Source organism: Balaenoptera physalus, assembly GCF_965194825.1.
Source record: "Balaenoptera physalus genome assembly, chromosome: 14".
Lineage (NCBI taxonomy): Eukaryota > Metazoa > Chordata > Mammalia > Artiodactyla > Balaenopteridae > Balaenoptera > Balaenoptera physalus.
In genome coordinates, this window is record NC_138893.1 from 82,275,767 (window position 1) to 82,298,197 (window position 22,431).

General features: G+C 48.0%; 2 protein-coding genes across 2 annotated transcripts in view; one reads left to right on the plus strand and one right to left on the minus strand.

Moving 5' to 3' along the window:
* The window catches only part of SAMD8 (sterile alpha motif domain containing 8), a 106,113-nt gene extending 98,959 nt beyond the window's left edge, over positions 1–7,154 (minus strand). The window contains exon 1 of the mRNA XM_082425719.1: positions 7,030–7,154. Coding sequence (XP_082281845.1) covers positions 7,030–7,110 — 81 coding nt within the window. The 5' untranslated portion in view covers positions 7,111–7,154. The remainder of the gene's footprint in view (positions 1–7,029) is intronic.
* Positions 1,577–22,431, plus strand: part of DUSP29 (dual specificity phosphatase 29) — a 35,642-nt gene continuing 14,787 nt past the window's right edge. The window contains exons 1-2 of the mRNA XM_082425760.1: positions 1,577–1,702; positions 12,819–13,052. Coding sequence (XP_082281886.1) covers positions 1,617–1,702; positions 12,819–13,052 — 320 coding nt within the window. The 5' untranslated portion in view covers positions 1,577–1,616. The remainder of the gene's footprint in view (positions 1,703–12,818; positions 13,053–22,431) is intronic.

Sequence of the window (22,431 nt, forward strand, 5' to 3'; positions counted from 1 at the left end):
TTTTCCTGGCCACCCTTCTAGACAGTGTGAAATATTATCCCCCTCTCTTATCGGTTATCTATCAACCTATCTACCTATCTATCTCAGATGTCTTTAGATATTTGATTTTTTGCCCCCTCTCAACTTATATATTCAGCAGCTCCTCTTGCCTCCTTAGCCCTTACCTGGGGCTGGGGTTGGGGCTAGGGCTGGGGCCGGCCCCCCAGGTTCCCAGCTAGATGGAAATCTTTCTTCAGTCTTTGTCAGATCCAGCATCTCTGGCTCCTCTAGTTCTCGGGGTAATTGCAGAAGGGCCTTTGACCCTGCTGCTCTCACTCCAGCACTTGACAGCAAGGACATTTGGACCCTGACATTTTGACCTCCTTGTACACTTAGATCCTGAGCACTCTGCCTTGTGAATATTCTCTGCACCAAGAAATCAACAGAAGCAGAGTCTTTTCAGAAGTTTCGCAATGAAAAATACCAGAAGAAATAATCACCCTAAATAAAACTGGCAGTAGCTAAACATGCAACTTGTGAGGAAGATCTTTGGTTTGTTGAATACAAAGTTGCAGAGGTCAATATAATGACCCCAACATAAAAAGACCCTATTAAGTGAAGGATGTGGAGAGACTGGGGACCCCCTTCCCACTCCCCCTAATCCTTCACACATTGAAGGATGCCCAAAGAGGGTGAAAGGATGGGGAAGGATGGAAAACCACGTCACTCATTAACAGGAACTATAGGAAGCGCTGGAAAGATTTTACTAGAAAAATAGAGGAGCCTGGACAGGACTACCCCGCTTCAGCCCTAAAAAGGAGGACCACAGTAGTAGGGGTGGTGGTGGGGATCCTGGAGCAAAGAAGGCTGGAGCCAAAGAGGCAGGAGATTGAGAGAAGGAACCGCCAAGAAGAGAGACCTGGGAATGACTGTTGAATTGGAAATATTTTTGGCACCCTAATACCATCCAGCATTTTTTTAATGTTTAGCATGTGCCAGGCATTGTGCTAAGTACTTTCCAAACTTTATCTCATTTAACCCTCATAACAACATAAGAGGGCAACATTATGATTATTTTCCCCACTGAAGTCCAGATGGATTGGACACTTGCTGGAGGTCCCACAGGAAGTGACACAATGCAAATGAACCCAAGCTTCCAGAGTTTCTCTGGAAGGCGGAGGTGTTTCACGGATCGCCCTGCGTGATGTGGCATTCATTCCATCCACTCTCCAGAGACGGCTCCACAAACTCCCAGAGAAGACAGGAGTGGAGAGTTCTCCAGGCTGGGTGCCCCCCGACCCTCCCACAGGCTCTGTGCCAGTGGGCAAAACTCCCCCGTTCCAGCTGTTCCAGGACAGAGCCCTGGGCAGGGCTGAGCAGCCACCTGGCCTCGTCCATCCCAAGAAAACAAAGCTGGGAAATTCCCCCTGCCTGTCCCCGCCCTGGTGCCTGCGTGTCCTGCCTCTGTAGGCGGGCCAGGGACAAGCGTGTGGGCTCCAGGTACAGAACTCCCGAAGTCAAGGGTTTCAGGTCACACTGGCAAATCATTTTGCGAGCAGATGCCACGGGTCTCTTCTCAGACCGGGCAGCACACAAGGTCAGTGTCAGCAGATCTGACCCTAAAAATAGGCTCTTGGATGCCAGTCGGGGTGGCTGGGTGTGCGGCTGCCACACGTCCCACGGACCAGCACCTCCTGACTTGGCCAGGACCCGGTGCGCACAGGTAAGCCCCTTTGGTGGGAGGCTGGCACCTCTTGGGTCCAATCAAATGTTCTTTGGGGGCCTGGGTGTGGGGATTAGAAGACCCCTTTCCACCCTGTTTCTGGAGCGGCAGAGAACAGCTGACACCTTTTCTGTTTGACAGGCTTCTTCTTGCCCCGTCTTTCCCTAGAGACTCCAAGAAATTTTCTCCGCTTCCCTTCCTCTAAATCTAGGCTTCCAGTTCAATGACCATTTCCAAAGGATAATAGGACAGGTTAAAGCTCATCGGGCCCTTCTGAGGCCCTGGATGCATTGTATCGCATATCATATCCCAGCAAGGTTCTCCATTTATCCATTTAGCCAGTAGAGGGGAAAAAAATCTCAGCGGGAGGTGGGGGCGGAATGGAGACACCCGTAGTGACTCACATCAAGCGCAGGGCAGCACAAGTTACAACTAAGTACTCCAAACCCCGGGGACGAGAACTCTTCCTGTGTCCTGGGTAACGCTGAGCATCTTTTGGACAGAGTGACTACTTTTGGAGCTTTTCCCCATCCTGGTGGGAGGATGGGGTTGGGGATGACTGCTCTGGTAGAGACGGGGAGACTGGGTCACCGAGGGACTTGGCCTCTGGACCAAGACAGCGGCGCGTGTAGGCAGGATGGTGGGAAGATGTCTTGTGTCTCAGACCAGGGCTTTCCCATTAGATCCTGGGCCCTTGTCCTGAGGCCCCAGTGGCCCCTCACGGGCCTGAAACCCAAGGAGTGGGGGGCTCTGACTGTTCAGAAAAGCTGAAAACATTCCAAGGGGAAAAACTGCTGAGTAAGATGGGAGAGGGCATGGGGTGTATGTGGGGCGGGGTCTCCTCGCTTCCGATCCCAGCATCTGAGGGGCCCTGGTACTCAGTGTTTGTTCTGTTGCCCTTCCATTGTGACGCCCTCCTTGTTCTCTTCATGACACAAGCAGTTTGTTCCCACCAAATGACATTTGCAAACGACACCTGAAGGGCTTCTGACTGAGTCCCGTACAAGGGAAGAGCCTTGGGTATGGGGGGCGGGGTGGGACGTGGGAGAGGGTCTGAGGAGTGATGGGAAGGTCGGAGGCTCTTCGGGGTCAAAAGCAGATCTGGGCTGAGGGTGAGGGGGGGGACATTGGTCCTCTACCATCTGATAAGCTGGAAGCCCTCACGGGGGACCTTTCGGTCCTGGGGTGGCACTGGGTTGGAGGGTACTGAGTCCTGACGGAGGGTGGAGTTCCTGCGGCTGTTGACAAACTCGAGGGGGACGAGGAGCAGAGAGGGGCCCTGAGGCCGGGGGCTTGGCTGTTAGTGTTCCCTGCAACCCTGGCGACGCCCAGCTGGGTGCACTTGGGGAGGGGGCAGCCTGCCCTCCACGGAGCCAGGGTTGGCCTTCCCCCGACGCTGTGCAACCCCGCGAATCAGTAAGGGGCCCTGGCTGACCGTGTGCCAGGCATGGTTCCGAGAGCTTCCCTTCTAAGTAGTAGCTCACGTACTTACTCCTCAGAACTGCGGCAGCCCTGGGCGGGGTGTACCTTGTCGACGTCGCTTCAGATGAGGAAACTGAGGCACAAGGCCGTGGAGTGCTTTGCCCGACATCACACAGCCCAGACCGTAGTGAGGCCAGTGCGCCTCGGGGCCTGACGGCAGAGCCGCTGTGCTTGGGTGTCCCTCCCGTGGGGTGAGCTGGGGGCGGGGGCACGCCTCTCTCTCTCTCTCTCTCTCTCTCTCTCTCTCTCGCTTCCCCCGCTGCCTGAACTCCCACCTGGGCCTGGGGGCAGCCTCTCCAGGTCCCGGTGCCGGGGAAGCCGGGCTGGGGGCGCGCGGGGGCTAGCTGCGTTCGTCCTCTTCAGCCTGACTCCAGGGCACACACGTGGTGCTTGACTTTTCGCTTCAGGTGAGCCTTGATGGTTCTGGGCCTACCACTTAAGCAGTAAACAGGGGATCAAGTCTCATCACAGCCTGGCATGGCCACCAGGCATCAACAGGCTCGAGAGAGGCCTTACTCCTCCTCCCAAAAGCCTTGCTTGTACTTCACTTATGAGCAAAGGAGCCCCATCACTCAGAGGAGAAGGTTCAGACTCATTAGCGCCCCGACCCATTTGCCACAAGTACAAAAACCCTTGGTCCCTGCCAAACTGCTTTACCCCCGCTCCCTTACTCTCAGCTCAGCACTTAGCTCCCAACACAGCTGAGAATTCCCCCCCCACCCCCGGCCCCGCCGCCCCGTCCCCTTACATGACACGCTCTCCGAGTCCATGCCCATGTGTTAAGGACTCACGTTATCTCCTTTAACCAACAAGCAGGGAGGCGCGGATGTTATCCCCATTCTGCAGATGAGGAAGCTGAAGCCTGGGTACGTGAGCCCCCAAGGCCGGTGAGGGCTCTTCCGCAACTTCCCACCGCTCTGGGGTTCACGGGGGGGAGGGAGGCCTAGGCCCAGGCCCGCCCCCAGGAACGTATACCTTGTGACTAAGATACAGTGACCTATCTAGTGGCCTGGGTGGGGATTCTTGGCTGCCTGGGTTGAGGCCCAGTCATACCACTTACTAGCTTGGCGTCATGTGACTAAACTCTCTGACCCTCAGTTTTCTCATCTGTAAAGTGGGGGCAGCTATTCCCTATCGAGGAGGTTTTGAGAGTAGATGATCACCAGGCACACGTTAAGAGTCACCGAGTGTATTGGTCATTTCGCTGGGTCCTGCCAGGGCCTGGGTTTCTCAGTGAGCTTTTGTGGCATCTTTAAGAGGTGGGAGCATGGCCTACAGCCTTCCCAAGGTCCAGAGCCTGCCCCGTGCAACACTGAGACACCGGCCTAGTGATTAACAGTGGTGGGGACAGGAAGAGAGAGGTGGTGAGACCATGGTGAGGGCTGCACCCCCCCAGTCTAACCCCCCATCTTTCTCCCACACAAGGAAGCCTCACGTTCTGAGGTGACACAGAGTGGGTAGTGATTTTCGAAAGAGCGGGGCTAAAAGGCCATCTGTTCCTGAATTCATGAGCTGTGTAACTGCCTGCAGTGTTTCCACCACAGCTGGCCTGGTCAGACATCATGGCCTCTTGTCTCCTGACCCAGAGCCTCCTCCGCCCCACTGGGCCGACCGCAGGGATCAACTCCATCCCGGCCGGCTCCCTTGTCTAAGAAGGAAGCCACATGTGAGCATTCAGCCTCCTCACAGTTTCCAGGAGGCCCAGCTCTGCCAAACTGAGATTGGAAAAATCAATTAGGAGTTCATAAATTACCACCCCGAAGCGTTTTGAAACCATCTGAAGAGTTAATCAAACAAGTTAATGACATCAACACCATCTTAGAAGAAATATTAAATTACCTCTTTAAATGAAGGCATTTCTGTTTTTTAAATAAAAGGATTTTATATTAATTCACATAATTGTCTCCTATTAACATACTTGCCAGAATCCAAAAGAAAAAAGTATCTGTTAAACTTGGATGGTGTCTGATACATTAGGAATTAAATTATAGCGACAAAAAATTCCTAGGGTTTTTACGGCCAGGTTTTAATTTTTTAAAAATCCCACAACTTTTATTTCCTAGTTGGGATCGTTTTTGTAGATTTAAGGTGAGTAAGGACAAGCATGACTTGCAGTAAATTAAAAATATGTATATGTATATATGTATACTGCTGCCAAGTTCTGCCCCTCCACATACCCTGGCAGTAGGTATTACTCTCCTAATTGAGTAATTTTCCCAACCACAATAACATTTGTACCCTCCCTCTTCTTTCAAGGCACATTCCAAACCCAACTTGGGTGGTGTCATGGAAAAAATGTGGTATGCATGCAACACACACTAACTTTCCCCCATGAGCCCAATGCATTGAGGGACATAAATGTGTGATATCCACAGATACAGAATACCTTCAAAGGAAGAGGACTCATTTTTAAAAGATTAGATTGTAACTGCTCTACTAGACCAAAAACTTGAAGAAGGCAGAGACCTCTCTGGCCCAGCCCATCCCTGGTGCTGGACAGAGGGATGTGGAGGCATGCGGGGGCGGGCAGGGCCAGGCCGAACATCTGAGGTGAAGTAAAAAAAAAAAAACAAGGGAATTTCCTGGGTCCAGTGGTTAGGATTCTGCGCTTTCACTGCTGATGACTCGAGTTCAATCCCTGGTTGGGGAACTAAGATCCCACAGGCTGCACACGTGGCACGGTCAAACAAACAAACGAACAAAACAAGGCCAATTCCCATGCCCACTCATGACCCTCCAGAACACCCCTGATGTTGGCTGACTTAGCCTAAACCAAGACCAGGGTAAGGCAAGTCAAAGAGCCCCAAGGGTGGGCAGGGATGCTGCCCTCTTCATCTGAAGTCTGCCTCCAGGCAAAGGGGAAAGAATCTTCTTTCAGAGGTGGATTTACCCCAAAGCTTCAGAACCCCTTGCACCAGCCTCTTCTAAGGCCCTGCACCTATTTGTTTTTCTTTTTCTTAAAGAAATGGTATAAGTTTCAGGAGCCGTAAAACTTGACTCCCTTCTGGTTTCCCGGGAAGCCCTGAGGGACTAGAATGACTTTGTGACACGACCTAGGCCTGGTTCTGCCACCAGAGGGCTCAAGGAGGACACAGGCCTGCCTTTGGGCAGCTCACACTGACTGGGAGGGCACTCACTCAGTGCCATAGGTGATGTAAAGAACACCTGGTTAGGCCTTGTCCTGAAGGCCACCTTCCTGTGCCTCAGCCCGTAGGTTTAGGGTGCGCATCTACTACATCCAGAACAGTTCTCAAATACAACTTTCACAGGCTTTTTTTCCCCCTCCATATACGCAAGTGATATATGTTCAGCACAGAGATTTTTAGAAAAGATGGTTTCTTAAAAAAAAAAGAAGGATCGCATATAATTTCATCATTCTAAAATAAACATAGAGCCAGTGTTAATATTTTGGTGACATGTATTTTTGTATAAGAACAGAATCAGACTGTCCATGGTGCTGCATAAACTTCTGGTCTCTTCTCTCGACCAGCACAAGCCTCTTCCCCTTTGATTTCTCAAGCCCGCCACGAACACAGCTGTCTGTCCTGTCTAACAATTTCACTGAAGGTTTGGGGTGACAAAGAGAGGGCTGACACTGCCAGGGGGCACCGCAAAGTTAAGCACTGGGATCACTTTTCTCAGGAGTCCCGTGGCTGTGTGCCCCGGACGCCCCTCACCTGGCTGGCTCTGGCCCCAAGCCCTCCCTTCGCCACTCCGCAGCAGGGTCCCTCACATCCCTTCTGGGGATGTTCTAGAGGCTTGGAACGCCCCTTGCTTTCTTGCACAGAACAATTTAGCTCTCTTTGTTCACTCCATCACTTTCGGAATCACGCTTTAGGACTTACCTTTTCCCCGAGAAGAGGATCCTTAAATTGTGTTTTTTTCTTAAGCAGGAGGCCTGTTCTGTGGCTCACACTCCTGGGCATGGCTACCTGGCCAGTCTCTGCAGGCTCAAGGGTCCACTTAGGGGTTTAAGGATGCATCTCTCCACTGGGCTTCTCCCATCTTCCACCTTAGAAAGCAAAAGAATTGAGGTTGGGTTTTTGTTTGTTTGTTTTTAAAATCGCCTTTACCCCTCTTGTTACAGCTCCATTTTATTAAAGAAGAAAGCGAAGCTCAGGGAGGATAAGACGTGTAGATCTGAGTCCTCAGTGATTGCTGGGGCTCTGAGAGCAGAGAAGAGACACAAGCCAGTGAATGTGGGGAGAGAGGAACAGAGAGGTAGAGGAGCCCCAGGAAAGAGGCATGTCCTGGGAACACGTAAGATGGAGTGAGAAGTCACAAGCAGCTTCCAGCCCAGACTGTTCTATTTGGCCAGCATAGTTAAAAAAATATAGACATGGTTATTTATTATAAAATATGATTATTTATTAAAAGAATCCCAAAACAGAAGACAGGAAAAAAATCTCCCTGAGTCCTGCCACTTGCCCACAGTATTGACATTTTGCTGTTTTTTTTTTTTCCTAGTTAAAAACAAGAACAAAAATATACAAGGTTTTTTTTTTTTAATTCAAGTAGAGTTGATTTACAATGTTGTGTTAGTTTCAGGGGTACAGCACAGTGATTCAGTTATATACAAGAATATATATATATATATATATGTATTTTTTTTCTTTTTCAGATTCTTTTCCCTTATAGATTATTACAAAATATTGAGTACGGTTCCCTGTGCTATACAGTAGGTGCTTGTTGGTTATCTATTTTATATATAGTAGTGCGTATGTGTTAATCCTAAATTCTCTAAGGGTTTTTTTTTTTTTTTTTAACATGAAGTCAAATCATGGTGTCAAAATTATATTTGTGAATTTAGATTAAAGCCTTTCCTCACTGGGCAAGGGAAACCTTTAACCAAACACGAGCTGTACCATTGAAAAGTCTGAAATGGAGTCAGGATAGGGGTCAAAATAGGGATCCCTATTTTGATTATTCCTGGAAATAGCTCCTCAAAGGCAAGGGCACTGTTTCACAGAGGAAAATGGCACTCCAGATCTTATGGGTCAAGTAGCACTTGGCCCTGCATTCTCTGTTATCACAGTGTCTTTAAATGCTTTAAAATTAGCAGTATCTTAGTCTGGGTTCCCTCAAAGGTGGACGCTGAGACCAGAGTTTGGGAACAAATTGTTTGTGAGGTGTTCCAGGAAGCAGGTAACTCCCTGACCAGCACAAAGACCAGGAAACAGCCTCAATCAGGGAAATACAGGGGCTTGAGTGAGGAAGCCTTTTGTGTAAGGGAGCTGTCCACTTACACTGCAGTGATCTCAGCTGAGGAATGTGACAGGACAAGGATAGCCTCTGTTACAGCTGCCTACTGACTTGAAATTTTAAAATCAGCAGATTTCCCACAAAACTCTGGCTTTCTGACTTTTCATAAAACTATCCGACCATCTGGGCTTGCATTCCCACATGGAATGGCAAGCTGCCACCCCCTTCAGTGGGGGCATTTGCTCTCTACTCGGCCACAGTCCCCACCACTCCCTGATGCCTCCTACCTGAGGCCAATAGTTAGGTTCTTGCTTGTTTGTTTTATTCTTTAACACCCAATGCACTTAACTCCTCTATGTTACCTGCCTGGCCCGTCCAGGAAGGAGCCTGAGTCTGCTATCCTTTGAGGAAGAGGCAGGCTGCTGCTGCACATACAGGCCACATAGCCTTCAAGTTGGCATTTGGTTTCCTGGGACCAAACCTTTAAATATGAAGCTGTAACAGGAACCTGGAGGCCTCTCTTGACAACCTGCCCAGCTCTCATTATGACATTTAGCCTGTGATTGATATTGTATGTGTCATCAAGACCTTGGCAGTTAATCTCTAGGTCGAATCTATGGAAACCAAACAGAACAGATTTGTCTTCCCCTTCCATTTTGGCTGTGATCTGGGAAACAGACACTCCCGGCCTCTCTGAGATTCAAAGATTTGGGAGCCATGCACAGAGGGATGCACACAAGCCGCCTTCAGGATTTGGAAAGATTACAGGTCTGTGGTTTCTGGACGGCTCTGTGCTTTGTTCTCGTCCCCCATCCAATCTGCATGCTGGAGGATAATAGATCCCAGAGCTCCCTCTGCGTGCCAAGCCGCTCTGGGTAGACCACACCACTTCCTCTTCTGTCTGGAAATCCAGCCGAGGCTTTCAGCACGGAGATGGGGATGGGGATGGCTCCTTCCACAGTATAATGAAGGAGGACCAGCCTCAGCAAGGGTGAGGTCAGCTTCAGTAACACAAGGAGGCGGGCAGAAGGTTCAGAATGCAGTTACTCCAGTGTCTCCCTAAAATCCCTTCTTCTGAAGCCTCCTTTGGTGGCAGGCAGGGTTCAAAATGGCCCAAACCTCTAAATTTAGGTAAATGGTGCCCAGCTTTGACTCGCTTGGAAACAAGAAGAGCTGGTGCCATAGACGGGCAGAACTCCAGACTTCTCAAAGTTAAGGCACCTCAGGCCTGCAGCGGGGAGGGCGTGACCACTCTCGGGAGACTGAGGTGTCTGGGCTGGTTCTGCTACAGAAGTTTCAGGCCATCCCTTAAAATAACACGTCCTTTGGTGACTGCAAATGCCAGATGCCAGGCCCCAGAGTGAAGTTCGGGTCTGAGCAGCTCCCTGCTGCAGGGGACTGTCCATCCTGTATTCTGCCCCTCGCTCACCTTCCCCCGCCTCCACATTAGCCCAAGGCTCCGTCCTGCCTCATCAGCTCCGACTGAGCCCCTAGCACAGGCCCCCCAGTCTTACTCGTTCACCCCGAGTCACTCCTTCCGTTCATTCACTCACCTTCTGAGCACCTGTTATGTGTCAGACACCGAGGCTGAAAACAACGTGAAGGAGCATCTTCAAGGAGCCTTGGAATAAGGCTGTCTAGCCCTTCCCTCGTCCCAGTCCCACACCCTTACTCTGGGCTAAAGACCTGGGTCTGCACGTCAATGAGAAGATGGAAAGCATATTGAGCACTCTTCCTACCCTTCTTTTGACTCAACAGCTCCTTGACTTTTCTTTTTTTTTTTGGCTGCTTTGGGTCTTAGTTGTGGCACACAGGATCTTCATTGAGGTATGCGGGCTCTTGGTTAAGGCGCGTGGGCTTCTCTCTAGGTGTGGCTTGCAGGCTCCAGGGCGCGTGGGCTCTGTAGTTTGCAGCATGCAGGCTCTAGCTGAGGTGCGCGAGCTCGGTAGTCGTGGCGCGCGGGCTTAGTTGCCCCGCGGTATGTGGGATCTTAGTTCCCCGACCAGGGATCGAACCCGCATCCCCCGCATTGAAAGGCAGATTCTTTGCCACTGGACCACCAGGGAAGTCCCGGCTCCTTGACTCTTGAACCACATTCTTGGGCAATTATTATCAAACTTTAGTGAGCAACAGACTCACTTGGGAGCTTGTTAAAATACAGACTCCTAGGCCCCACTCTGGCCTAGGGTGCAACCCAGGAATCTGTATTTTTAGCAAGTGCCAGATGATTCTGAGGGAGGTGGTCTTTAGGTCACGCTTTGACAGACTCCAAAGAAGGGTGGCCTCTGCAGCCCATTGCCCCCCACCCCTCAACTCAGGATTCTGCAGGAGAAAGTCACAGATCCAGGCTTCCCCAAAAACACTGCTAGCCAGTGATCCTTTAATTCACCTACTGTGAACTTGGGAGAATTAAATTTCTCAGAGCAGTGGTTTCAGCCTTTTCCTGTTCTTTTTAAAAAAATTTAACGGACAATTTCCAACACAAAGAGGAACAGTATGACCTTGCAGCCATCATCCTTGGCAAATCCTGCCTCATCACACCTCTACCTATACCCCTCTCCCCGACACAATATATTATTGTATTTTCCAATAGTATTATTTCTGAAGCAAATCCCAGACATTGTATCATTTCATCTGTGAACACTTCACTACGTATTTCCAAAAGATAAGGCCCTGAGGTATAACTTAACTGTCTTCTGAATCTCCTGCAAATTGGTTGCTAGATCTAGACTCTGAGGACTCTGATGAAAGGTCCAGGTCTTCCTTTGGCGAGGCTCCTTTCGTGGCAGCGGTGGTGTGTTCCTCCATCAGAAGGCCCGTAACGTCTGACGTCTCTTACGCTGCCAGCAGTCAGTGCTCAGTGCCTACATCCATTAGCTCATCGGGTGTTGTAAAATGGTGCTTCCTTCCTTCTTTATTGAAGTTCTTCTATAAAAGAAAATTCCCCTCATCTACCCAGTAGTACAGTTTGCAGCCGAAAGGAATGACAAATGCTAGATTCTTTTCTTTTACTGGCCTGTCTTCATAATGAGCTGGCTCTCTAGCATCTTCCAAAAGTGAATAATTGTTTTGAGTATCATTATGATTTAAATGTTTGATGTGTTTCTACTAACTGCAGTTATTTTTATTATTCATGCTCAAATTGTCCCGTTTTTGATAAGTGGGAGCCTCTTCGAGATGTGTTCTGGGTCTTTTTGATAGGATCCTAATGGTCTTTGAAGCTACTGGGGCTTTTTTACATTCTTCAAGTCCCTGGCCTGGCCCTCCTCACGCTGCATCCTCCACCCCAACCCCTGCCCTCCGGGCAATTATTTTTTTTCTCAGAAAACTAAGACCATGTGTTATAAGCATCCTCAATTTACAGTTTTCCTCATCTCCAAAATGGAGATGCCTATTTCTTAGGGTTGTTAAGAAGATTAAATGAGTTAATAATTGCAAAGCACCTGGAACAGTGCCTAGCACACAGTAAGTGCTACATAAGTATTTGTTACATAAATGAGTAACGTTCCCTCCCCATCACTCACCTGCGCTCACGTTTCTCAGTCACTCCACCCTTTCCCCCTTCCCTCCAGTCTCCCAGCACGATGAGTATTACCTCCCTTTCCAGGCTGCCTGAGTGTATCGGTCACTCAGCTCACGGAACACATGGTGCCCAATTCCACAATGAACTCATTTCTTTGGGGACAATGGAAACTCTTCACCCATATTCCACCCGCAGAGCCTGACAAGCTCTGCAAATACACGTTCCAATATGCAGACACAGTTTTCTAGCGTAGAACGTGGCTTCCAAACCCCTGGTAAGCTAGCACAACTGCCAGCCTCCTCGTGTGAGAGCAGCCAGCGTTGACTTCAACTTCCTAACAAGTTGACAAACCCTCAGGCAGCCAAGTTTCCTTCCACCCCAAGACTTCCGAAGCCCCGGAATGTGCGTGGCTGCCCAGACCACACAGGCTCTGGATTTCCAGGTGTGCCCTTTCCACTGCATGACAGCTCTCTGCAGACGCTGAATACCGCAGGCCTGGAATGGCAGGGACCTCCTGGGCCTTCTTATTCAGGTTCAAAATGGCCTGAGCCAGCAGACTCCGGTCACAGAAAGGAAAGAGTAGGCACCAAAAAAGGGGTTAAATCTAAAAGAAAGGTGGCAAAGGGCAGGCAGCCTGCAGGGATTTCTTAGACCTGAAGCCTGTTTGTGTCTGCAGCGAATGCCCACGTCAGAGGGTGCCCAGCATGCTTGCTTTGCAGGAGACTGGAATCTTGGGGAAGTGTTGTTTGACTGCCATCATGGCCTTCCCGATTGACCTCTGTGGCCTGCAAAGAGGAAGCAGGATGCCTGCCAAATCTTCAGATCAGCTTATACCCTCCTCTTTTTTGTGAAGCCCATTCCCTACCTCTGTCCCTGCTAACCCCAATCCTGACCCTCTTTCATGACCAGCTGCAGAAAGGAAAGAAAATCCCTTGGCTCCAAAATGACATCCAGAGAACCGAAGACAAGCCTCAAGAATGCTTACCCGTCCGCCAAGAAGCTGCTGCCGAAGATGGAGGAGGAGGGGGAGGCTGAGGATTACTGGACCCCCGGAGCCTTCGAGCTGGAGCGTCTCTTCTGGAAGGGCGGTCCCCAGTACACGCATGTCAACGAGGTCTGGCCCAAGCTCTACATCGGCGATGAGTAAGTGGCCAGGCCCAGCCTCCCCTTTGGTAGCCAGCCCTCCCCAGGGCACAGCCCTCGCCACCTTCCTGCCATGAGCTCTTGCTTTTTAGGTTGGTTCTGAGAGAACTCTATTAGTTAGGGCTGGGTTTATTTTCCTATCACAGAAAACTCAGAAAAGGGACTTAAGCAAGATAGAGATTGGTTTCTCTCTCACATAAAAGAAGTGCAGAGGAAGGCGAGCTGGGGCTGGCATAGTGACTCCAGGGTCACCAGGGGCTCAGGCTCCCAGGCTTGGGCTCCACCATCCCCAGGGTGTGGTTTCTTCCTTCAGGGTTGCTTCAAGGTCTGACACTGCTAGCAGGGCTCCTGCCATCAACTGTAGGATCCAGACCACTGGAAGGCTGAAGGCAAGGAAGAGGAAAAGGACAGCTTCCCGAAGGGAAGTCCCACCCAAGACTTCCCCTGCCCTTAGCTGCAAGGGAAGCTGGGAAATGTAGTCTTTTGTTTTAGATGGGAATAAGACCAGCAAGAATAAAGTCAGTTCTCAGGTGGGTGGCATAAGAGCACATCACCATATGTGTCAGGAAGCACGGTAGACCTAGCAAAGTTGAGGTCACTGTCCCCTCCTCTAGATTTTTATAGTCACCATTCCCCACTCTTCAATTAGGAAGTGCCTACTGTAAACAATAATAATAATTATACTTATCCTTTATTGAATACTATGTGCCAGGCACTGTGCTAAGCATCTTGCATGCATGACCTCACTTTATTTTCACTGCAGCCCAATGAGAGGTCATCTAATTACTCCCATTTTAAAGACAAGGAAACTGAGGCACAGAGCAGTTAAGTAACTGGCCCAAGGTCCACAGCTCAGTAAGTGGCTGAGAGCTGGGATTCAAATGCAGTTTTGCCTAACCCAGAAGCTTTCATCCTGACTAGCACTCCTGCTCCTCCCTCCATCCCCCAGGATTCCAGCTCATGGTTCATCTCTCTGAGATGGTGCAGGACCACTGCATGTGTGATTTTTAATAAACACCTTGCTGCTTAAAAACCTAGAGATAACTGTCTAGTCACGGGAAATCCAGGGGCAGAACCCCTTTTCTTTTTTTTTCTTAATATTTTTAAATGGAAAAAGTTACAAAAATTATATGCCCTTTTACACTAAATTAAACTAAATAGAGGGTTATAAAAACCAACTGCATAATCTCCCTTTGTCCTCTCTTAACTCTGCCCTGAGTAACCAGTATTAAGCTCACTTTATATATGTTATTGCAAACATAAGGAAACATATGCATACATTTAAAGGGTTTTTATTTCTTTTAAATAATTTTTAGCAGAAAAAAGGAATTATACTGTTCTGTACTTTCAATATTCCTTAGTATAGCTGTACCATAATTTATCCAATCATTTCTCAGTTGTGAACATTGGGGAACCTGGGTTCCCCTAAATAGGGACTCTATTGTTTACTTTTTAAAAAGCAATAGCTTTATTGATATTACTTGCATTCCATAAAATTCACCCTTTTAAAGTGTACAGTTCAGTGGTTTTATTATATTCACAGAGTTGTACAATCACCATCTAATTTCAAAGCATTTTCATCACCTCAAAAGGAAACCCTGAACCCATTAAGTAATCACTCTCAATTCCCCATATTCCCCCAGCCTTAGGCAGCCAACAGTCTGCTCTGTTTCTATGTATTTACCTATCCTGGACATTTCATATAAATGGAATAATAATAAATGGCCTATTGTGACTGGCTTCTTACACTTAGCATACTGTTTTCAAGGTTCATCCAAGCTGTAGTGTGTATCAGTGTTTTATTCTTTTTTATTGCCAAATAATCTCTGTACTATTTTTGCAACCTTTCTGTAAGTCTAAAATTAGTTCAAAATAAAAAAGGCATGCATACACTTTGACCTCAAATATCGCTTTCAGAAATGTGACTTACAGAAATAAGAGTACCAATACACAAGGAAATATGTACAACAATGTTTATCATTGTTTGAAGTAGCAAAAAAGGAGGGGGGGAATCTGAATCTCTTATCTTTTAATAATAAAATATTACATAAACGTAGTAACTATATTGTTTTCCTATTTTAAAAGTAATGTAAACTCATTGTATAAATATAGACCTCGTAGCTTCCCTATTTGTAATAGGTTAACAAGAGAACCTTCCTCATAGGGTTGTATGGATTGAGATAATATATGTCAAATACTAGTGCAGTGCCTAGTACAGAGTAAGCACTCAAAAAGTTTAGCTATAGGGCTTCCCTGGTGGTGCAGTGGTTGAGAATCTGCCTGCCAATGCAGGGGACACGGGTTCGAGCCCTGGTCTGGGAAGATCCCACATGCCGCGGAGCAACTAGGCCCGTGAGCCACAACTACTGAGCCTGCGCGTCTGGAGCCTGTGCTCCGCAACAAGAGAGGCCACGATAGTGAGAGGCCCGCGCACAGTGATGAAGAGTGGCCCCTGCTTGCCGCAACTAGAGAAAGCCCTCGCACAGAAACTAAGACCCAACACAGCCAAAAATAAATAAATTAATTAGTTAATTTAAAAAAAAAGGTTTAGCTATAATAATAAAATAGTGATTAATGTAAGGAAGAAAACTTTTAAATATCTCAAAACAATCACCAAAGTCCATCACGCCAAGCCACACCTACTAAGACTGCAGTACATTTCCTCCTACACTTTCTACATGATACATTTGGTTTTAAATTCTTTTTATATAGTTGCGACAATATTGATTATTCATTTTATCTTGTCTCTTTTCCACATAGCATCATTCATAAACTTTTCCCTTATTATATACTTCTCATATATTTCATTATAATATAATAGTAACTATAATTATATATGTATTATATCAGATGGATAGAAGATCATTTATTTAACCACCTTCCCTACTATTGGACATATCAGTCACTTTCACGTTCTCACTTTTATAAATAATGCTGCAGTGGATATCTTTATGCATAAACTTATTTTTAATATTTAGGATTATTTCCTGAGATCTGACCCTACAAATGGTATAAATAGGGGAAGGAGGATTAAGATTTAAAGATTTACACTGTCTCTGTGTCTTTCTCTGTGCTGTTCCCTTTGCCTAAAATGCCCTTCCCTTCACCTCATCTCCGTGTCCAGATTCTATGCATTCTTCAAAGTCCACTCAAGTCACTTCTGCCATGAAGTTAGCTTTCCCAATCCCCATGGTGAGAAGTAAGTTTTTTCTCTCTGTATATTACATACTACATTTACCTTTCCTACAGCTTATAATAGTAACAATAGCCAAATTATATTGGATTCTTACCATGTGCCGTGCCCTGTGCTAGGCATCATTGAAACCCCCCAACAACTCTATGAAGGAGGTACCATTATCTCTCCCATTTAAAAAATGAGCAAACCAAGGCTCATGGAGTTCATCCATTTAGTCAGTCAGTATTTACTGGGCACCTTGCTAGGAGCTTTGGGGAATACAAAGAGGAAACTGAGGCTCAGAGAAATTAAGTGACCAGCCCAAGGGTACACCACCAGGCAGTGGCAGTATATATTCTCAAACCAGGATCAAGAAAATGTGGTCAGTCAGATAAAGAAGCCATTTTCCAGTTGAGGAGAAGAGATGTGTAGAAATGTAACAGGGAACAGAAAGAGAAATAGGTAGTGGGTTGGAAGGAGCATGGGGTTTGAGTCTTGGCTCTGCCATTTACCAGTGTGTGATTTTGGACAAGTTATTTTACCTCTCTTCCTCTTCTATGGCAACAGTAACGAGGCTTATCTCACAGGTGAAGATTAAATGAATTAAAACAAGTGAAGTGCTAGAGTAGTAGCTGCCCCATAGTAAATGCTCAGTAAGTGCTTGGTATTACGGATCTGAGAAAGCATCACAGGAGAGGTGAATTCTAAGCTTGGCTTTGGAAGATGGATAGGATTTCAACAGAATTCTAGGCAGAGGGAACAGGGTGAGAAAAGGCATTGAGGTGCGAACAAACAGGGCGATTCATCTGGAACATTGGGGATGAATGCAGTAGAGAGTGTGCTTTCAGAGGGTCTGAGATTAAGCCAAGTTTGACTACTGTGTGATCAGCTTAGACTTAGCTGTGCTGTGATGACAGGTATCCCCAACATCTTGTTGGCCTACCAGAACAGTGGTTTACTTCTCCCTCGTGTGACATGTCCATGGTCTCTCCACTCGACTCCAAGACTCAGGACTCAGCCCCTCTCTGGGATATTGTCAGGTTCCCGGCAGAGAGAAAAGAGAGACATGGCAAACCACAGACTGACTCGGAAGTGACACAAGACCCTGATGCCCACATTTCACTGGCCAAAGCAAGTCCATGCCAAAGCCTCATGACAATGGGGCAGGAAAGTGTAACCCACCCCTCCGGATGGGCAGCAAACACTCTAAACGGTAACACACAATGTACCATAGCCACAGTCGTCTCCAGGTGCAGAGGCTTTGGGTAGGTCCTTTCACCTTTCTGGGCCTCTAAAGATGGTTACTGAGAGGATTCAAAGAAATAATGGAATGTGAAAGCATTTTGTAAATTATGAAGTAACAGACAAATGCAAATGTTGTTATTATTGTTACTTAGTGAGAAAGAAACCTGGGAAGGTAGGTCAGGGCCAAGGGACTTTATTCAGGAAGCCACCAAGTGTCTGCGCAGGATACAACTGGCCTAGTGTAATAGAGTGACAGACAATAGGGTTTGACGCAATATGATATGCTTACTTCCTTGACATCTGACCATAAGTTTGCTTCCTTCAACCAAGGGAATGTCTCTGCCCTTTTGATTCAATCCAGCTCTGCCTAACTGAGCCCCCAAACAAACACACACACGCACAGTCTAGGCAGGCTCCACAGTCAGTGTGTGTGACCTGCGTGCACAGCCCAGGAGAGGACCAAGGTCAGCACCCACCTGACCTTGTCCCTATCTCAGCTCAGCGTCCCTCCTTGACACCCACTTAACAAGGTTAATGAGACTCACAGATGCTGACTGAGAAAGAAGTTAATTCCACCGTCAGTGCCACCACACCAAGGTTACAGCCCGGCTGAAAGCAGGCACAGCTGCCCGTGTTTCTCCGTCTCTTTGTAGGTATTGCCCAGAGCAGTGAAACGCTCAGAGTTGGCTCCTCATGCTCGAAGCCTCACTTTTAATTTGATATTTGCATTTAGGTTGAGTTTTTCCATTCCCTAAAAACGCCTAAGATTCTTAAAAGCCAAGGATCTGAAAGTTAAGGTGGTTAGGATGCAGGAGTGAGAATAGGTGTCCTGAGGCAGCCAGAGCCACCGGCTGCTCCTGAAGCCTAGACCAACGATGCCTGGGACCTGCTGGGCACCAGACTGACCCCCAAGAACCAGCTCACTCTTTCCCCACTCCCCTCACCTCAAGCACAGAATGGCTGGGCATCTGCTCTAGAGCCACAAGGTCTGGGTCAAATACTGGTTCCCATGTGGCCTCGGGCAAGTCACTCAAGCTTTCTGAGCTTCAATTTCTTCACCTAGAAGATGTGGATTCAATGGGTTAATACAGCTGATTCTCAGCACAGTTCCTGGCACACCCACTGTGTGTGAACTATTAGAGATTTCCAGCTTCTGGAAATCCAACTCACAGTGTGAGACGAAGGTAAAGAACAGTCACTACACTTTGCCACTCAGCGTCCCTCTGCTAAGGGCAGCCTTGGGACAGAAAACACCCCTGGTCGAATTTCTCCCAGGAGATGCTGTCATGAACCCAAGTCCAGGTTGGAAGGAAGGAAGTCCCTCTCAATGGGCCTTCTCCAGCCTACTCCCTCCATAGATGCTGTCCCGGCCTTCCAGGGACCCGGGTGGCCTAAAGCCTGAGGGGGCAGTACCACACCAAAGCCCTACACGCCTGTGGGTTTCAGAACGTCTAAAGCATTTTCTCAGTCTCAGTTTATCCCAAGGGGATCACCAAATGGGATGCCTGGTGACTCCACGTGTCTGTTGCTTACCAGCCTGAGGAGAGCAGAGATGGCCCCCCCCATCCTCCCACCCACTCCACCATCACCCCAGCCTGGCGAGAAGAGGCCACTGACGGGAGAGGGATGTGGCTGGTGTGGAATGTGCTGGGTCAGCGGCGGGGGTCAGTCCAGGCCAGGCAGCCACCTTTTGGATGGCCTCGTGCGGAAGTCTTCCTCGCTCAAGGGCTCAAGGCACAGGCACCCTCTCCCACCCATTTCCCACAACTTGGTAGGGGGCCTGAATCTGCAAGTGGGAACCTTAGGGACAGTGTTGTGTAGAGCGAAAGCCCTCCAGCAGGATTCGGGGCAGAGAGTTCAAGCCTCCAGAGTGGGTGGCCATTCCGTGTGGCCTTTGGCAAAACATCTTATTGTTCTGGGACTCAGTTTCTTTATTTGTAAAATAAAGGGATGATTTCCAAGGCCCCTTCCAGCTCTAAAGTAAAATTCTTTAAGAAATGTCTTATTAAATAAATTAGGCTTTATTAGGCTCAAGCACGTACTTGTTTTATTACTTTTAAGTCGTACAAATTAGATTCAAATTAGGTTAACCAAGGGTTGCCCTCCAGAGAGCCAGGGACCGGCGTTGATGATGAGATAAGAATAATTCATCACCTCTTATCAATCAGCAGTCCCTAAGTGGGTGCTTCAGAAGCGCTTGAGGATGCTTGAAAGCACTAAATTTCTGTAATTTAAATATTCTCACTTAAATCTCATTCACATCTTCCGTTTTCTGAGCAAATTCTTTTTTCTTTCTGTCTTGTTTCTCCCCAGTAGTCAGCAGGAGGGGAAATATCCTGGCTACCATCAAAGAGATTGTAAAGTCCCAGGCAGGACAGGCTCCCCAGAGTAAGGCTTGGCTGCAACAGGATAATTGAGAAATCTCTCTTCCCTCTCACGATAGAGGCAGCCCTATAAGCCAACACCAAGGCTCTGTGAAGCTGTTCTGCTTCTGCTTGAATGGTGGGAGCCCTATTTTTATTATAACTACAGGCGCCTCCAAGGTCTGGCTTTTGGGGTCATCGACAGCCAGCAGCCCCTCCCTATAAAGCCTGACTCTTCAAATGCCTGTGCCAGCTCCACCCAGCCTGAGCTCACTTGCCAGGGGTCTCTCCAGCTCACCCTTTCTGCTTTTCTGCTCCCAACCAGACCAACAGCCTCTGAAGCCAGTGGCAGCTCTGGGGCTGGCCTGTAGCCGAAGAGGCTGGAGAGTGAGGTGAAGGCAAATCAACGGCTGAGACGGTCCTCAGCTCTAGAGAGGACCTCTCACTGGAGCACCTGGACAGCTGCAATCTCTCCCCCCAAAAAAGAAAGAACTAATTCAGCCTTGAGGCACCAAGTAGAGCTAAAACTTGACCTGCTTCTCCAGGGTGGGCAGCAAAAACACAGCCAAGGTTGACAATTTAACATGCTGAATGTCACCTGAAAGAACTAGAAAACCTAGACTCTGAGCCTCCAGGTACCGAAGGCGACTAAGGTACAACTGGGCACCAGTCATGAGCAAGGTGCCCAGGGTGAGACGCGGTGGCCCTGGCCCGGCTGGGCCTTCTCATGCTGGGTGACAGCTTTTCACCCAGCGATGTCAACCATTTCCTTTCATGGTTAGCCAAATGCCTAGTCTAGTGATTAATACAACACCATTTCTTGAAACCAGGCTTCCCATGCAATGTCTTTCCCCTCTTAGCCTCCATCCTTGGAGGTCTAGAGCCTAGGCGGGTGGGGAAGATGATGGAGAGATCTCTAAGGACTTAAAAACACCGAGACCACCTTACATCTTTGCAACAGTCTCTCCTGAGAACTAAGGATAGAACATCAATAAAAATCATGGTATATATTTACCCACTAAGTGAATATATGTTATGTTCATTACTGAAAATTTACAAAGCACAGACAAAAAGAATATTAAAATTCCCTATGATTCCGTTACCCAGAGATAACCACTGATAACATTTTGTCGTGCATCTTCCTATTGTTTGCCCCCCACCCCGGAATTTATCTTTTAACCTTTTAAAGAAACTTGAATATCGCATCACTCAACTTTACAAGAATCTTGTAAGGAAAGTACTGCCAATGTAATTGGTTCTATTTAACAAATAAAGAAAACTGAGGGTCGCAGAGGGTCACTGTTTTGGTTCATGCAGCGGGTCAAGCTTACAAACTACACCTGTGAGCCCTGTGTTTTCTGCAGAGCCTCACAGCCAAACAGCTTCATCATCAGCAAGTAACAAGAACACCCAAAACACCAGACAGCTAGTGAATTTCGCTTTCATATCAGGTGAATTGAGGGAGATCAAAAGCTAGAAATGTGCCTGCTGTTTTAAAATTCACTTGCAAGGAGTAGGTGTGGTCAAGACTCCAGAGAAGAAGGTCACCATCAGGGTCACGCCCACGAACTGACGTGCCACCACAAGTGTCACACGCATCAGAATAAATAAGGTGCCAGATTACAGGATGTGGGCCGTGGGCGAACAGGAGTCCATGATTAGGTGCGGGAACTCAGTGGGTCCTCACAGACGTGAGGGTATGGAGAAATGCCCAAGCTTTCGTGGACTTTCGTCAATGCCCAGTGCAGAATCCTGGCAACACGGGAGCATCTGGTTCCCCACTGCAAGGCAGCTGGTGGATGGCTTGTACAGACACGTACTTGCATGTCCCTCGTCCTCTCTGTGAGAGCACACAACTGTGGGAAATGGACTTCCGGACAGGGGCTGAGGTATGTAGGCTGGCAATCAGGAGGGCCCCCAAGGGGTCTGAAAAAGTGGAATGCCAAGAGCTCTGCCCAGGGAGACTGCTCTTACTTGCCACTCCTCAACGTGGAGGGTATGCTGGTTAAAGCAAGTTTCCTGGAGGAACTCTGAGGGGCTGGAAGGAGGCTGGGCCAGGCTGGAGAAGGAGGAAGGGAGGGAAGGTCTCTGAGGAAGAAAGTCCCTTCCTTGGCCCTCCAACCCAGATTCAGAATCCAGAGCGAGGCCAGAGGTTCATGGGCAGGGAGAAGAGCTAAAGAGATCTGGGTCAAAAACAGGGATGTGACAACATTCTTCAAAAGTGAAACCGTACAAGTCCAACAAAGGTGGGAGAAAATGTTCAGCCTCATTGCTAAAATAAATTAATGAAAATGAGACATTTTTTTGGTGTATGAAATTAGCAATGAACAAAAATCAGAATGTTAATTTGAGCAAACTTTCTGGAAGATAATTTAGTAACGAGTATCAACTGTGTTTAAAATGCTCATGTCCGTTGACCCAGCAATTCCACTTCAAAAAAATCTCTCCTAAGGACACAGAGATGTGCCCAAAGAAACACAGCAAGTTGTTTGTTTACAGTGTTTCTTATTGTAACACCCATCACTCTCTCTCCAGGAGAGAGACAGATGAGACAGACAAGCGAGAGAGAGAACACAAATGTCCAAAGCTAGGAGCT